We start from the raw sequence: 18,360 nt of genomic DNA, 5'->3' as shown, positions 1-18,360 counted from the left end.
ATCCTGGGATTATGAGCCCTGCACACCCAGCATATTTGTATGCAGGAGAAATGCACATAGGAGAGGAATTGAGTGTGCCCCCCTGGTTTATGCAATTTCACCTCACTGGAAAATTTTTAAATGCACAGATTGTAGCCATGTTGTTGCTGTGTGTGGGAGCACATGTGGAGGCAGGGCGAACAGGATCAGTGTGTTTGTTTATGAGTTGATTATGTTTATAGAGTTAGAATTTAGTCCAAATAATTACGTAGAGCATTTCATTTAAAAATGAAATGAAAATGAGATGAAAATGAATTAAGAAAATGTTTTTCAAATCACAGCAACATATATAAGAGTGTGTGTTTATATATTTTAATTTGTGTCAGGCAGCATAAATCTTTGGGCTGGCTTGCATAAGGATAAATTGACCTGGGGCTATCATTTTCAGTGGCAGCCCTGAATTCTGTATATGAAGAGGAAGAAGAGTTTGGATTTATACCCTGCTTCTCTCAACTGCAAGGAGTCTCAAAGTGGCTTACAAACACCTTCCCTTCCTCTCCCCACAACAGACACCTTGTGAGGTAGTTGGGGCTGAGAGAGTGGCCGTTTCCCCACTTTTAAAATGACGTCCGGTTCGTCTGGTCCAGGACCTTTTTAGTGCGAGGGTCGTGTTCCCCGGGCTTCCCCACTGCCCCGTGCCCCGCGCGGGGTCATCAAAAGGCGCCGTTTTGAGCAGCGCCAGAATGACCCGCGCTGAGGGGGCGCAAGAGCAGCAGAGTCGGGACGGCTGCGTTGTAGCCGCCCCTGTAGTGGGGAGTGCAATCAGACCCCGTGCTACTCGGCGAGAGTAGCGCGCAGCAAATGGTGAGTGGGGAAAGGGACAGTTTTATGACTAGCCCAAGATCAGTCAGAAGGCTATCATGCTACTACACCCAAAATTACAAACCAATAGCACTGGAGAAGGAAAGGTGCTGCCAATCCATTCTCCCATAATAGAGAGCTGTGCAGATATTCCTAACAAGTTATTCTGATCGCTCTGAAAGCTTTTAAAGGAACAAAATTGCAGTTTGACATACCTCAATGAAGGTTGAAGATATTCATGGGAGAAAATGGCATAAGACTGGCACAATGCCAACTACATTAGCATAGCAGAATCTTGAGAATAATTTGGGTTTTTGTGAAGCAGAATATTATTAGCCTTGATCAAATATGTATTATTAACATGATTACTGCCTAGTTAGTTATGTAGCAGGGATGAAAAGTGAGAGGGGTCAGAAATCAGATTTCCTAGGTCAGGGGTAGGGAACCTGCAGCTCTCCAGATGTTCAGGAACTACAATTCCCATCAGCCCCTACCAGCATGGCCAATTGGCCATGCTGACAGAGGCTGATGGGAATTGTAGTTCCTGAACATCTGGAGAGCCGCAGGTTCCCTACCCCTGTCCTAGGTCTACTGAATTAATTTGGAATCTGATCAACTGGAAATGGATCCATTGTGGGCCGCCTCCAATCAACACTCCTACAAACACCTCCCCTGTTTTTTTTCCATTTTAGCAAGGAGAATCTACCAATAGCAGAGGATTACATCTCAGATAATCCTGTGGGTGTTAGTTTCAGAAAGTTGCCTTGATCTTGAAGGTGCTGGAAATTTGCAACTAATTTGGCCCACTTGGTTGGTTTATATTCTTTATAAATTCACAAATATTTCAAACTTCTTGCTCTCATTAGTTTGGAGAAAATCTATAGTGTATATTCGTTAATTGATGGCATTACAAAATTCCCACTTAAATTAAATGGGCAATTTATAGTAGTCATAATAGCTTGGACTGGCCCAATGTACTCAGAGCTCAGAGAGTTAGTACTTGGAGGGGAGAGCATCAAGAAATACCCTGCAGAGGTAGGCAGTGGAGTTTGGAGAGGATGTGACATCACTTCCAGAGTATTCTCTAAGAATTTCTCCTAATATCTATGGTAAAGACTATAGAAATATGTAAAAATTCTTAGAATGTCACTATGGAGTCTATTTTCCAGTCATTTTTTGTCCTGCTCCTTAATTATTCAAGAATGGGATATTGGGGTCAAGGCTGGGCAAATAGCAAGTCTATACTGAATTCTACATGAGATACAAAATTCTGACTTCTACAGAATAGTGGAATGTATATCGCCAAAAACATGGATGCAACGAACACAATACAATGCAACTATGAATGCTTTTTATCTATATAAAGCCACACCTTTGACCAATACTAACCTTAATCTGTGCCTAAAATATATACATATTTTGAAGCAAGAATATTCAAGACTGATCTAAAATAAATTGCATCAATTCCTTTTCACTTAAATCTCAGCATCTACCACCATTCTGCACAATCAGCTTACTTTCATCAGATCCCGGTGGTGTTCAAGTACACTGCACGTAGTCTGCCAGGTATCCTGGTAACATTCCCAGGGGTCCACTCTATTGTGAGGAAAAAAACAAAAGAAAGATTCAGTTGACCTTCTCTGAGAATGGACATTATTAGTTATTTTTGAGCTGCTGGTAAATTATTTATTTATTAAGCATATATCCTGTGTATTAGGCTCCCAGTTGTCTTCCCTTCATATCAATGCTCAAATCCCCCCCACTCATATGTTCCTCCGGCACAGGGATCCACGTAGCTGAAGTGGCCCATTCTACTCTGATAGACTCAAGTCTTAAAACTATGGTCGTTTCCCCACTTACCTGCTGCTGCACGCTACTCTCCCCAAGTAGCGTGGGGTCCCCCCGGCACTCCCCCTCAGCACACGTCATTCCTGGCGCTCCTCGAAACGGCGCCTTTTTGATGCATGGGGAAGCCCGGGAGCGCGCCAGAAATGACGCGCAATGGGAGTAGAGCGCAGCAACCTTTGGTCGAGGTAAGTGGGGAAACAACCTATATTAGCCAAATAAGTTGCTGCTTTCTAATTTACTCCAGTCTTAGTACTACTGTGAACAGTCTAAACTCCAGCTGCAGCCATCAGTCCCTCAAGTAGTTAGCCAGATGCTAATGGAAATATCTTATGAACCTATCTTCAGGCTTCTTCCAAGCCAATCCATGCCCCTGTTTTTGGTTATACAGCCCTGGCTTCCCAATGCCAACCTTTACTAGTACATATTTCCTAGTAGCTTAGATCAGCAGCCTTCAACGCTTCCAGAGTTTTTTTTTTTTTTTTGGGGGGGGGGGGGGCTTCTTCAAGCCACTTCTAATTTTTTAATTGCCTCCATTATTTTAACCATTGCAGTCTCTATCTCCACTACATGAATTTGTTCTAACGTTCTCCTTTCCTCAATCCACAAGAGATATAAATGTAATGCTACTGGATTGTCCCACCTTGCCTAGGAAGACTTAATGGCTGGTCATAATTCACTAGTAGAAGACCTACGATTTAGCCAGTAATTGCAACATAGCACCAGTGTATCTCCTGGCACCTCTCTCCCACCCCTACCCCAAAGCAAAATTCAATTGTGGATATTCCATTTGGAAATAGATGCCCTAGGATTGCTAGCCCATGACTGGCAATTGATGGGAGATAGTGGGGGCAGCAACTTACCTTTTTGGTAGTGTGCAACACTGTAATATCACTTCCAGCATGATCCAAAAGTGACACTATCACACTAGGGTTTTACCACAGAGTTTCCACTGATTCCTAGAGAGGTATGACATTACTTCTGGGATTCCCTTGGAAGTGACATCCTGCTGCCACCCCTATCCCCTTTAAGAAGCAAACCAATCCGATGTTCACTTTCTGTTTAACCAAGTTTTAATTTTACAGGTGTTGACAGAGGAGTTTTGGTATTTAGTGACTTTTAGAACATGAATTTTTAGCTTTTAAAACTGGCATATATATATATTTAACTTGGTATTTATATATTTAACTTGGTTAAACAGAAAGTGAACAGAAAGTGAAACTACATACGTTAAACAGAAAGTGAAACTACATACGTTAAACAGAAAGTGAAACTACATACGTAGTTGGATGAATGCAACTTTGTGTTTGTGTGTGTGTGCATATATATATATATGCACACACACACAAACACAAAGTTGCATTCATCCAACTACGTATGTAGATGTGTCATTGTTTGTCAAAACAACTAGCTGCTAAAGAAGCTAAAAATCATCAGCTACGTCTGTACTTGTGAAAATAAAAGATGCTACACCTACTTATCAAGTTTTTCCTTAATATTTAGATAAGGTTCATAACAGAAGAATAAGTATTGAACTCAGAGGGGTGGAGATTTCTCAAAAACAGTACTAGATAGAGATCATTTTGATTCAAATGTAACAAAAAAACCCCTGCTAGATTTATAGCAGTCAAGGCCATTCATTAAATATAATCTTTCCCTCCATGTTCTCTGTTCAGCTAATTTCAGCCACAAAGATGAATGAAGAATGATGCTAGGGACATTAGTCAAGAGTGTGACGAAAATGCCTCCAGCTGATACATTTCATTCCACAGAGAAATGCTAAGTACTGACAGCATGTTGGAATGCCAAAAAATCTCTGAGCAGAACCATTTTGTTGTTAGCAAGTCAGGCAGCCCAATCCATAGCCTGAGGCGGCTGGGGAACGTGCCACTGCTGCCCCCCCCCCCCCACACCCCGCAGCAGTGTGGGAAGGCAGAAAAAGCTGAAAAACAAAAAAAAAACCAGTCACAGGAAAGCCCTCCATAGGACTAAATGGACTTAGCATAAATCCATCTTCCCTGCCGTTGGCATTCTCAGGGCCAAAGCCCAGTGGGAGCAACTAATGTCAGATTTGCCTCTAACAATGCCCCCGGAATGTTCCCAGCTATGTCGGCCTCCATGTCAGGTTGGCACTGCTGTAGAAGCAGCAGCCAGAAGCAGGTTGGGTGCTGCAGAGCTCCACAGTGGCCACCCTCCTCCCTGTTTGCCCTCTTGGCCAGCTAAGTGTCACATACATCAGCCGTGAGGGCAAATGCACTGGTGCAATCCTGCACTGACTCCACTGGCCCTTCAGCCCCCCCCCCCCCAAAAAAAAATCTGGATTGGGATGTAAATCATATGACCACAAAATATGGAATGCAGGCTGAAACAGTAAGATACAAAAATTATATGGGGATCATTGAGGGAAAACCCATGGGCTAGGGCAAAACAACACACACCCAACACATGTTGGGTCATGGATATGCAACTGGACTCACAGTCAGACATACTTTGGGGGAGTTCATCTTAAAATGAAGAGAGCCACTGTGGTGTAGTGGTTAAAAGCAGGTGGACTCTAATCCGGAGAACCCAGTTTGATTCCCCACTCCTCCACACGAGTGGCGGAGTCTTGTCTAGTAAACTGGATTTGTTTCCTCACTCCTACATTCCTGCTGGGTGACCTTGGGCTAGTCCAAAGAACTCACTCAAACCCCACCTACCTCACAAGGTATCTGTTGTGGAAAGAGGAAGGGAAAGAAGTTTGTAAGCCCCTGACAGGAGAGAGCAAAGGGTACAAATCCAAAACTCTTCTTCTGCTCTTCTCTAAAATGGGCTTGGTGCTAGAAGGGAATGCTACAAGGGGAAGGTGTGTCTAGTTTCCCTCCCTCCCTACTTTAACCCTTTTTTCTGGTTCCACATAGTTCTTCCCCGGCACCCGTTCCGCTGGTAAAACTGGAGCAGAAGAAAAAACAAATCTCCTTATCTCCCCCAACCCTCACCTTGCAGCACTCACTCACAGCAACAAGCGAACAAGCTCTTTAAAGTGAGTTTCCCTGATGTACATCTGAATATGAGTCTGGTTGTACATCTATGGCAGGCCCATCATATCAGACTCATTGTGTATTTGCAGCCTAAATCAGACTCACAAAAGGTGTTGCCATTCTCTCCCATCCCCCGCCCCCCACCCAGTGTCATTTCAGTGTTAAAAGGTACCTTGGCATCTGCTGGCTCCTAAATCTGATGTTTTATACTCTCAGAAACAGATGATTAGTTGTGATGCTTTTGTAAAGTTTTTGTCAGTGAAATCTCCGTTATACATTCTGATTTGGATAGCGGTTGCAACATAACTTAGACAGAAGAAGTGTCTAAACTATCATCTTGTCTGTTTAGGGACCATTTTGACCCAGTTAGCATGTTAGATCTTAACAGAACTCTGGGATCTGTGAATGCCACACATGAACTTTGGATCCCTGTCCATTCTGGCTGCTGAAATCATGTAAGGAGCATATTAATGAGCCACTGAATTTACACCAAATCCTGACAAAGTGGAGATAATGCTGGTTGGGAAACCTGCGATTTTGAAGGACATTGTGTTTTCCACTTTTGATGGGGTTCAGTGTCAGGCAGGAGCCTGGCATCAAGCAGAGAAGCACCAGGGGGGATGGGGATGAACAAACTGATGGCAAAATACTAGATAACAAAATAGACGCACCCAGGGCCTGCCGGCATTATCTCAGTCCTCCGACCTTGAGTCCATCCTACATTCCTATCTTTCACAACTCTTGTACTGTGGGATAGAGCTAAAGGAAAGGGGAGGGGAGGAAGACAGGGGGGATTGATATATTGGGGTTGTTTGAATGTTCCAGCAGAACTAGCTTTTTCCCTGCAGCCTGTGTATCTGCCAATAAACCTTCTAGTTGCAGAGTCTGATCTGAGTCACAGATGCTGGGCTTGACATTCAACTGACATTCATTGACTTGCTTAAGAGCTAGGGGCTATACTGTACCTAGCTTTACTGCTGGAGAAGCAAGTTAATACAGTTCCAAAAATGCTTTCTCCCAACTTCATTTAGCCTAGAAGATGCCCCCCCTACCTTGACCTGGCCAGTCTGACCACCTGAGATCAGATTACTGTGATGCACTGTATATGGATGTGCCCCAGAAGTCACATCAGAGATTCCAGTTGTACAGAATGCTGCAGCTTGGTTATTGCCGGGAGCTATATGGAAGATGCCCAACAGCTACTGGGTTCAAATCAAGGTACTGGCTGTCACATTCAAAGCCCTTCATAGCCTTAGAGTGATTCCGCACAGCATGTTACCAGTGGAGCTCGACTTGTGTTGAGCTCGGGTCGTCCGCACAGCCGCAGATCTCGACACAAGTCCGACTCTCCTTCGACCCGCCTAAGCCAGAGTATCTCGATCCTGCTGCGAGGGAGTACTTTTTCGCGAAGTCGTGTCGACCTCTCGTCTCTGCGGACTGTCTGTTGAGCTTGACTCGACTCGCCCTTCCAGCCAATCGCATCATTCCTTTCTCTAGCCAATCAGGGTTTAGTTTTGCTTTAACCAATCACAGTGCGTTTTTGGCAAGCCAATCATAATCGACCATGCAGAGCATGCGTAGAGCCGGAACCCCAGCAATCTGTTGCTTTAGTTGCGGTAAAAGGGATGGAGGATACAGTTCCTGCAGCCAGATTTCCCTCTGTGATACACCTCTGAAGATGCCAGCCACAGATGCAGGCAAAACGTTAGGAACAAGATCCACCAGACCACAGCCACACAGCCTGGAAAACCCACCAGAACCAGGTTGAATCCGGCCGTGAAAGCCTTCGACAATATATTGTTATCTGTTTGCTGTTTGTACTAACTTGCTCTCACTGTACGGTTTTCTACTTATGGAATAATATTTTCTTCATTATTTCATGTATCATATTGAATACTTATGCCTTGTATTATATTTCTGCAATCCTCGTCCTATTGTATTGGTTATAAGATGAGTCACGTTGTTGGTTGCACTGATTTACAGCATGTAACCTGCCTTGAATCTCAAAGAGAAAGGCAGATTGCAAATAACATAAATAAATCAAAAAGAGTGATATGAAAGAGTGACTGTCCTTCAGCTTAGATGGCACCCACTCATCACTAAACAGTGCATATAATTTCATAATAGCAATAATTCAGTTTCTAGATTGACTTGTCCACACAGGAAAATCCAGATACATAATAAAAATACAATTTTCGTATCAAAAATAAATTGTAAAAAGAACTGCTGAATATAGACAACAGATTGATATTCAGTGTATTTATTGTAAGCAATTAGGTTACTTTTAAGGAAACAGATTTTTTTAAAAAAAATCAGATATAAACTTTAAAAACATTATTATTAATCTTTAAAAAGCAATCCATTTTCATCCATTCTTTCTAAGGTTACTCCCATAAGCTTTTTGCAATGTTGAAGTTTTTCCTTCAGGCCTATCAAATATCTCTAAATAGTGATGCACTGTTATGGACATCTTACTCTTGGGCAATACAGTTGGCGTAACAAAAATATCCTGGAGAATCCTTACAGACAATGCTATTTTAGAGGCCGCAACAGAAATTCACCCCTGACGTTTGGTACAAAAATCAATATTTGTTCAATTAAAAGGATTGGGTTGCATCCAGGTGAGGATTTCCACTGATGGAGAGAAAACCAATTTTTACTAATTTCTCCCTCCTGCTACAAACTTCCTCCCTTCATGCTTTTTCTGGGGATCCCCTGTTACCTAACAATGGCATGTAAGGAGTCATTTTGGGTTTGCTGTGGGAGGGCAGAGACACGAAAAGGGCACCCCTTTAATAGACATGACCGGCGGATCCAAGCCGTTATTTTATCTCTATAGCCTCGCTTAGGAACGCCTTTTAGTAACTGGCAGTTCCCACAGCTGCCTTCCCAACCATTTCTACATTGCACGTTTGCTAAAATCAATGACATCTCCTCATTTACAAATCCCATCATGTTCATTCCCAGAGGTTGTGGCGGCCCAACAATTTTACGCTTGTCTCTCACAAGATGAGAGAGCGCACGCTATAGAAGGGTGCGGAAATTCCCAAGCTCCCCCTATTTAAGGCTCAGCTTGTATAAAGAAAGCATTGGAACCCCATAGGATGAGCAGCAGCATAAGACCTTAATTGAAAACGCAATGAGCTGCTGAACTGGGCTGTTTCTTACACATTTTCTTGGCAGCTGTGCCCCATTTTCCTATTCACTTCACCTGAGCTTTTTTTCAGAGAAGCCAGATTGCTAATTAAAACACTCTCGCTCATAATGTTGCTAAGGACAAAACAGGGCAACTTGGGGTATGTGTGTGAAGGTTATCTTGGATTAACTCATTCCAGGCAAGTGGAGAGTTACTGGGGCAGTTTCATTTATCCTTTAATCAAGAAACTGCCCAGCCTGGGATGAACATAGCTGAAGGCACTCTGCCTGCCAACCTGTGGGTATAAAATAGAGGTGGAGTGGGGAATCAAGCAATTAGCCATCATTGTTGGGTGGCCCACGCAACCTGTTTTCAGAATTCCAAAAGTGCCCACAAGTTCAACAAGTTTAGGAACTTTGGCTCTACATCATTGGTCTTATTTATTTTATTGGATTAACACCCTGCCATTTCCCATTTCAAGACAGACTCAAGGCATCTTAAAATATGAGAGACGATACAAAAAAATCTCTCATAAAACCATTTAAACCCCATCAATTTAATGCTCCTTCAGTGCCTTAATATTACAATCTAATACAACATACCTGGTTGGCCGACTCATTTGGAACTTGTTCTCATTGCTCGATTCCCCACTGACTAAATAGCACATGATACTCATGGGAAAAAAACCGGTTGGGCGCAGAACTTCCCACTGCATTCTGGGCAATCACTGTTCTGGCGCCCCTTCCCCTTATCATGTGCTTTTCCTGGACCTGGATGAAACTAGACCTTTTCAAAAATGCCATGATCAATCCGGGTCAGAAGGGAGCAGTGGGGAGGATCGGGGGGGTCAAATCTCCCACCCTTGCGAATGACGTGGAGCCTCCCATCCAATCAGGGTGCAGTGGGCTGTGCACGATGCGCATGCAGCCCTTTAAAAAAAATTTCACGGAGCTAAGATCCACGTCTATATGAAGAAACGTGGGGCCGGTTTTGAATGCTTCACTGAGTAAAAGGCAATACAAAGAAGCGCTAAACCTCGTATCCATGTGGATATGAGGGGACAAAGCAGCACGGAAATGGAGCTTGGCTTTAATTGCCCCCCTTTTCTGCGTATGGTTGTTCTGCGCATGCTCGTGCAGACGTGGATCTGCAAGGTTGAAAAGTTAAAAAAAATTCCTGCCCCAGCACAACGCAGCAGCCAATCAGGAAAGCCCCTGAGCGGTTCGCACGACAGATCCGCAGACAGTGGGGAGTTTTGCGTGGCTGTTGCGTTGCCAGGAACAGGGGTTGTTTAGGGGCCACAAGCTGCAGTGGGGACCATGAAACCATGCTCAAAAGGTCCTGATTCTTTCCAAACTGGTTTGTATCTAGTTTCAATTTTTCAGTGGGGAATTGACCATTAAGGAGTATATTTTGAAGCAAGTAAGGGCTCAAGGGCAAATCACAAAAGAGCTCTCCCTAGAACCTAAACTGAGGCTTCCTTTTCAGTTACCATCTCCAGCTGAGACTCTTTAGAGCATGTATTTGCTTAGAGGCACAAGTATACAGCAATTGCAATGGAAGAACAAGAGCAACAAAGAGAACACTCAGTATATTCAGTGTTTCACTTCCCAAATAACAGAAGAAATGGGAATGGCTATTTCTATATTTAGTTATTTTGGTCAGCTACTCCTTCCAGGGAGTAGCTGGATATCTTCTGCTATTACAACTAATCTCCAGGCAACAGAGATCAGTTCACCTGAAGAAAATGGCTACTTTGAAAGGTGGATTCTATGGCATTAGTATACCCACTGAAGTCCCTCCCTTCCCCAAACCCTGCCCCCCTCAGGCTCCACCTCCAAAATCTCCACTTGCTTCCCAACCTGGAGCTGGTAACTCTATCAGTTATATTTGTTCAGAATCAAAGGATATGACATCAATAACCCCGCACAAAAATGCTATATATCCGGAGACACAGGAATCCACAAGGTCCAAGTCATTAAGGTGTGCAGTGCAGTATCAGTGGGGCCAGATTAAAGGAGATTTAGGTGTACTTCAATGTAATAATTACATTAAATCATGTCCGTGGTAGAAAAACAGCGTCTCCAAATACAAACCCAAGAGAGCACTTTACTTCACAGGTAACAACTTGGTGTCGGTCCACGGCCCGAAAAATCTACGGCTGTCCTCAACTAATGCCAGGGTGTTTTCGACTCCGGCCTCAGCCTGATGGAAAGCTCTGTTAAATGAGATCACGGCCTTGGGGAACTTATTTCAGTACTGCAGGGCTTGTAAGATGGAGCTATTCCACCAGGCCTCCTGAGATCCTCCTTGATCTCAGATTGCAAATGCCTTAGCAGACCAGGTGCCCAGGAGAAGCAGCAGCAGAAGGCCATTGCTTTCACCTCCTGCATGTGAGCTCCCAAAGGCACCTGGTGGGCCACTGCGAGTAGCAGAGTGCTGGACTAGATGGACTCTGGTCTGATCCAGCAGGCTAGTTCTTATGTTTATGTTCTTAGGTCTATGGTTGAGGGTAGCAGTGGAATTTCCAACATAACTGTCCTCCCTGTCCCACTTCCTTTTTCTTTTTCTCCCCCTTTTCCTATTCTTCCTTCATTCCCCTTAATCAGATTTTTATGGCACTGTTGGATAATTTGGTGTGAATTTTTTAACTATGAAATTTTTGTTAGAAGCTGCCCTGAGCTAGTCATGGGGAAGGGTGGCCTATCAATCAAAGTATAAACAAACAAACAAACAAATTGTACACATTTATACAGAATCTTAGAGGCTTAACAGGCCAACCCTACCAGTAGATAACAAATATTAGCTGTGTTCCCCAGCTGGTAGAGATCAAGGATATTTCAAAAACCTGACTGTAGGAGCATGATAGGATATCCACTATAAGATACAGCATATGATACCTTTAATTTTTCCCCTGGCAACAGACATAGAATCATTGCTCAGCTAGAATTTTACTGCCCTTTTTACCTAGGTAACCTGAAGGCATGACTTGAAACCTGAGTCTTGTAAAAGCTTTTCGTAGTGGCTTAAACGTTAAGTGTTGCAGATACATTTGGATATGATTACTCTTGATTAGCTGATGCCATGCATAGAAGCAGGAGTTCTGAACAGCCTACAAATCAATGCAAGCCCACAGAATAAAATTTGTCTCTAATAGCCTTCTTTATGGGCACCCAATTCTAGATTTAACATAAAAGGGATAGCTTTCTTTCACATTACCTATTCTACTGATGAGACACTAATCAAAACATACTTTTTTGGAAGTGTATTTACTGATATCTTTATCAGCCTAATCTTGTGCAGGGGCATAGCTTGTTAAAATGGCGCCCTCCTGAGCTGTGTTACTGCCTCGTTGGGCAGCACAGGTGAGCACCAGCGAACAAGGCTCGCCCCACCCCCAATCTCCACATGGAAATTGGGAGAGAGGCCAGGCGGGTTCACTCCACCACATTCCAACCTGGAGATGGGAGTCAGGTGAGCTCAGCTGGCCCCACTCCTAGCCTCCACATGGAGGTTGGGAGCATGGCCAGCTGGGTTCACCCCACCCCTTCTTCATGTGGAGGTTGGGTGTGAGGCCAACCATCCCCAATCTCCACAAAGAGATCAGAGCAGCAAGGGGCCCATTTGAGCCTGGCATTAGCCAGGCTTGGATCCAGCTTCCAGCCTGCAGCTTAGAGTTGGATCCAAGTCTGATTGAGGCCAGGTTCAGACTGAGCACACAGCCAGTCCTCCCGTGCACTTATATTGTTGGCTCCGCCCCTCTAAGGGCCACCTGATTGGATGGGGAGCTTGGAGATAGAGCCAACAGTATAAAAGTAGAGGAGGACTGGCTGTGTGCTCAGTTTGCTGCTGGCCTCAGCAAGGCTTAGGGTTCTAGCCCCCTTGTGCCTCCCTCACTATGCCAGTGATCTTGTAGTATTTGTGCCACAGTAGAAGGGAGTCCAGTTTGGACTCTATGACAGATGGACTCTATGACAGCCTCACAGTTCAGCTATATAGATTATTTGGGCAAGAGCCTTCTACACAAAAAACTCTGACAGCCAGAGAAAATGAATACTTGCCATTACTCTGTGACAAATGTGACATCCACAGTTTTGGAGAACATTATTTTAAGGGCAGTTAAGTCCTTCTCCTTCACCCAAAGCACAATACCAGTCATTATCACAACAGGTGGCACAACTTTTAATTAGATTTCTCATCAATATTAGTAACAAGCAGGTGGAAATCACAGGAAATCCAAATCCTTCTGGGAAATTCTGTGTGGCAGCAAGTGTCACAGCTGACTTATCATGACCCAATAGGGTTTTTGAGGCCAAGGAGATTGCCTGCCTCCGCATAGTGACCCTGGACTTCCTTGGTGATCTCCCATCCCTGACCCTTTAGCTTTGAAGATCTGATTAGATTGGGCTAGTCTGGGGCAGCCAGGTCAGGGCAGGTCATTCCAAAATTTACCACTTTGACCTCTCTGTCTCTTTAGTACATTTTAATTCTGTCCTTCCAAGCAGCTCAGGGTGGCACACATCATTATCCGTTCACCTGAATAATCTGCCAGGTATTTATTTGGTATTGGTCGGCCTCCAACATTGCACTATTTACATCACAAGCAGCATGTCTTCTTACAATATTTTATTCCCCTTCTAACAAATTAGCTCCAATTATCTGATCAAACCCTATGTTTTCATGTCAAGGTGAAATACACATATGTGAAAATGACTCTGTAGTGCAAAGCTTCCTCTGACATCAAGCAAAACGTGCAAGAATTCAACTTTAAAACTACAGGGTAGCCATTAACAAAACTTCACATGAGAAACATGAACCTGGATTACACTACGTTAATAGAGAAAGCAGTTAAGGAATGTACATATCCACACATACAATTAGGGGAAATTTCTGAACCCCACTGGACTCCTGTTTTATTTTATTGCAACAGATTAACACAGCTACAGACTGCAGAATTCCAGCCGCTAGTCCAAAATTCTCACATTTATTTTATTTAGTAAATTGTGTGTGTTAAGTGCTGCCAAGTGGCTTCCAACTTATGGTGACCCTATGAATTAATGACCTCCGAACTGTCCTTCCATTAACAGACTTTGCAAACTGATCAATAAACTAGTTTTGTAAAGTAAAACAAACAGAGATTCAAATCAGTGAAACAACATTCAGTGATATTATTTTTACTGTAAGTATTCACTCAAATGTCCCTTAAAATTTTTAGTGTGTGCATGTTTCTAATTCAAACTCCATTCTTTACATGTCCAGTTTAAATCTTCTCATTTCTCTGTTTCGTGGGCTGTCAATATTCTTTTTTACTCCATCGATTCCCCTTCTTTCCCAGATTGTTTCAGTCTGGATCAACAGATTTCCTGAACACTCTGATCATGGCGGATACTTTTTAAATCTTAGTCCTAAGCAGCATCTTCTGGTCTCAATCATAAGTAGAGAAATTTTCCTTTCTGTGCAAGGTAAATACTGAGCTAATTATGATGTTTGTCCCCCTGTTTTTTGATCCCAGCTGGGCAACGTGGATCTTTCTAAAGCGACCTAAAGCAAGCAGGTTCTCTGCAATGACTATGTAGTGTATAGTCTTACCTGATCCAATCAGAGCACTGGACAGCCAACTGGCACATTGTCAGGCGGTGTCGGCTGGAGACCAGGCCCTGTAAAATAGCAGCATGTCAGCAAAAGTGGCAAAGTACAATTGCACAGTGCTGGACTTTTTGATACAATCTAAACCCTCCACTTACGTCGCCCACTGATCTATGGCTGTAGAGCCTGACAACCGTTCTGGCATAGTTGGTTAGAACTAAACTGGGAAGTCGATTAATTCAGATCTCCATCAGTCAGGAATATCATGGGTTGCCCTTAACTAGTCACTATTTCTGGCTTGGAGTCCATCTAGATACAGCCGATCACTATGACTATAAATCAGAGTTGTTCATGCCCCAAAGCAACACAATGGTGCCATCCAAAGGAAAGGCAGTGTTTTCCTCATACTTGGGAGACTGCCAAGGTATGCAGAAAAATATTTAAACTGTCCAAAATAAAATTACTCCCTCTCCCAAATGGCTTGGTGAATATGTCACAGGCATCATGTTTGAAGCTGTTTAAAGAAGAGAAAAAATGTGGAATTGGCCTGCTCCAATTCTTGAGAGTTGGAAGGAGAGACTTGCAGGTTGCTGCCTGTACCCACAATTCATCTCCTAGTCTGTATATGACCTATTATTGCACTCAAGTTGGAGGCTTTATTTTGTCAGCATTCAGCTGTAGCCTTGTGGTACAATTTTGTCCTTTACTACCTTGTGGTCGTGTACCACCCCCTTTTGCTCATTATGGTAGAATCCTGAGGTAAACCAGAAGGTCTGGTGATAATTTCAGCAGCTGAACTATTCTAATATCCTGGGAAATAGAATTTGTATTCTACCTGATGACTTAAGACAAACAAACATAAATACAATAGAGGTATTAACAGAGCATTATCTGGCCCTTAAAAGCTATCATCTTCTCTCACCTCCACTGCTACAAGGTCCTCACGTCAGGTGTGGTAACCTTCCTTCCTTCAGACACTTTCTTAAATGGAAGGGCTGTCCTGAATGATGATGAAACTGTTTTACCTAACAAGGTACCTGTGGTTTTAACAGCTAAACCAGAGACAGAAATTCAAAAGCCTTTCCCACCACTGCAGCCCTATGACTAGGTGCCACCAGCATTTATTCTCAATGGATTTTATTGGTACCGAGGAAGAGTCCAAATAAATATACCAACCTGCTTCCCATAGGAGTCATGTACAGGTGAGACAATTCCCCCAATGACGATGAATCTTCCTGTCTTGTGCAGGTAATCCCGGGCTCTTTCTAATAGAAGAGAAAAGGGGGTTACAAATCAGTATTTAAATTCTACTTATCAGAAAAAGTAAGCAACCACCATATATTTCTCTCAAAATCTGTATAAAAGCATGTACAAACACAGATGTCTCTAGGAATATAGTATTATTTAAGCATTAAAATGTTTCACAATCTTCACTGTAACACAATACAGGCTTTAGTGGTAGGGGCGGTTTCCTGCAGGGGACTGGGTAGTCATGAAACCTTTGGCAGCTGTCATTTTGACTAGATGGCACTGACTTAGCAGCTAGAGAATGACAGAGAAGGTTCTATGGATCAGGGAAGAAGAGGTGGGTGCCTAATAAAGGAATAGGCTAGGGGAAATTTATTTTTTTATTTACAAAATTTATAATCCACCTTTCTTCCTTTACGAAAACCACCAAAGTAGCTAATAATTTAAAACATACAGAATAAAATTATATTATCAAACCATTAAAATCAACCTCCACCCAAATGTTCATCATTAAAACAATTAAAAAATAGAAGACACACAAAACAGTTAAAATACAACCCACACATAAAAACACTGGCTAGGAGGAGGAGGAGAGGAGGAGGAGGAGTTTGGATCTATATCCCCCCCCTTTTCTCCTATAGGAGACTCAAAGGGGTTTACAATCTCCTTGCCCTTCCCCCCTCACAACAAACACCCTGTTAGGTAGGTGGGGCTGAGAATGCTCTGAAGAACTGTGACTAGCCCAAGGTCACCCACTGGCATGTGTCAGAGTACACAAGCTAATCTGATTCACCAGATAAGCTTCCACAGCTCAAGGAATCAAACCTGGTTCCCCAGATTAGAGTGTACCTGCCCTTAACCACTACATGATGGGATCATTCAGAAATGCCAATTGAGATAGAGCTGAGTGCCATCTGCATACTGGGGACAGTCCAGCCCATTTCTCTGGATGCCCTTACCCAGTAGTTTCATGTAAATGTTAATCCAGTAATTTCACGTGGACGTTAATAAGCATAGGGGACAAGATGGAACCTTGCAGGAGGTCAAGGGGTTAAACAGTAATCCCCCTGCACCAGTGGTGTAGCAGCCATGGGGCAGAGGCATGGCTGGGGCATGGTATGGACATTCCGGGGCATGGTAGGGGTGTTCCGGGGCATGGTAGGGACGTTCTGGGGCATGCTGGGGGTGTTCCGGGGCATGGTAGGGGTGTTCCGGGGCATGGTAGGGACGTTCTAGGGCATGCTGGGGGTGTTCCGGGGCATGGTAGGGGTGTTCCGGGGCATGGTAGGGACGTTCTGGGGCATGCTGGGGGTGTTCCGAGGCATGGTAGGGGTGTTCCGGGGCGGGTGGCACTGAGGCAGGGGTGCAAGGCACACATGCCCTCTGGGCACAGTTCCCCCTCGCTCTGCCCCTGTCCTGCACCACCCTCCAGGCAGGACCAGAACAATGTGGAATGGTTCTCCCCATCCCAGTCCATATAGGCAGTCCAAAAGATACCATGATTAATGATATCAGTCCATGATATTAGTTCATGATTAATGGTATCAAAATCTGCAGAAAGGTCCAGGAGAGTTAACTGGGAGCGATACAGGCTGGAGAGCCCACTGCTGGCCCCTTGTTTGAATTATAGAATCCTGCAGTTAGCCTTGGTTATTGAAGACTGTGAACGCACTGCCCACAGTGTTCACAGAGTTGTACAGAGGCTAATTATGTGACCAACATTAAGTAAAGCCACACACAGGACGATTAACTGATGAATCATGATGATGAAAGTTCTTTGGGGCCTGCTTCCATTCAGAACACAGAATAATCTCTCAAGAGGTAGACACAGCCCATTATTGCCTTATCACTAAACACAGCACCGAAGCCTCCATAGCCAGTTAACAGCACACAACTTTCTGCAGCAAACATTATATCTCACCTTTTTATATATAAAGATGATTCCGTGGCCTGATGACCACTAAAGCTTTTGCCAAATATTGCTAAAGCTTTGTGCATTTATTGCGCAGTATGCACAGTCTTTTGTGTTCGCTCACCCCATCATTATGCAACTTTAAAAACAAAGCTTCAAAGTCTTATCCCACTGACACAGTCTGAATGTAGGCCAGCCATCACAAACCCCTGATGTAACAAATCTGCATTCAGCATCGCACGGTCTACATATTCCAGATGCATCACCATAACTGTTAATCTTCAAACCAAGGCGCGAAAGCAATATGCATGTTTACATGAAACTGGTGGTATTTGAGGATGTGTGTGTGAATGCTCCAAAGAGATTGAAGAGTGGGTTATGAATTTAAAGATTAATTAGCAGTCTTCTGATGGTCTGCGAAAGTACCCCCAGTTAAATCAGGCAGTGGATCCTTTATTTTAAGGATAACTATGTCAATTAGAAGTAGTTAGAAAAAATGAATGTGTCAAGTATCGTCATAGAATAGGCAATTAATTTTTTCCTTTTAGAAATCTGTCTTATTCTAACTCAAATGTGTAACTTACTGAACTGTTTGCTGAGGTTCTGCTTCTGACGAGCTGACAACCCTAATATTAATAAAAAAATATCTATCTGGAGTTCTCTCAGGAAGGGAAAACCCAGGTACTTAGACCCAGGTACTTACTATGCAGACATCACAGTGTAGTTACAGATGGCACTAAGCAAAAGAGGTGAAAGATTCTGGGATCACTTGG

At 43.5% G+C, this 18,360-nt stretch overlaps 1 protein-coding gene across 1 annotated transcript in view; it reads right to left on the bottom strand.

The window, feature by feature from the left end:
* Nucleotides 1–18,360, bottom strand: part of NMNAT2 (nicotinamide nucleotide adenylyltransferase 2) — an 86,959-nt gene that overhangs the window by 26,399 nt on the left and 42,200 nt on the right. Inside the window, exons 2-4 of the mRNA XM_048482523.1 lie at nt 15,604–15,692; nt 14,431–14,498; nt 2,358–2,436 (exon numbers count right to left, since the gene is read on the bottom strand). Coding sequence (XP_048338480.1) covers nt 2,358–2,436; nt 14,431–14,498; nt 15,604–15,692 — 236 coding nt within the window. The remainder of the gene's footprint in view (nt 1–2,357; nt 2,437–14,430; nt 14,499–15,603; nt 15,693–18,360) is intronic.

This window comes from Sphaerodactylus townsendi, unplaced genomic scaffold, assembly GCF_021028975.2.
Source record: "Sphaerodactylus townsendi isolate TG3544 unplaced genomic scaffold, MPM_Stown_v2.3 scaffold_18, whole genome shotgun sequence".
Taxonomy (NCBI): domain Eukaryota; kingdom Metazoa; phylum Chordata; class Lepidosauria; order Squamata; family Sphaerodactylidae; genus Sphaerodactylus; species Sphaerodactylus townsendi.
Note: the sequence above shows the minus strand (reverse complement) of the source record. Positions and strands in the feature narration are given on the sequence as shown.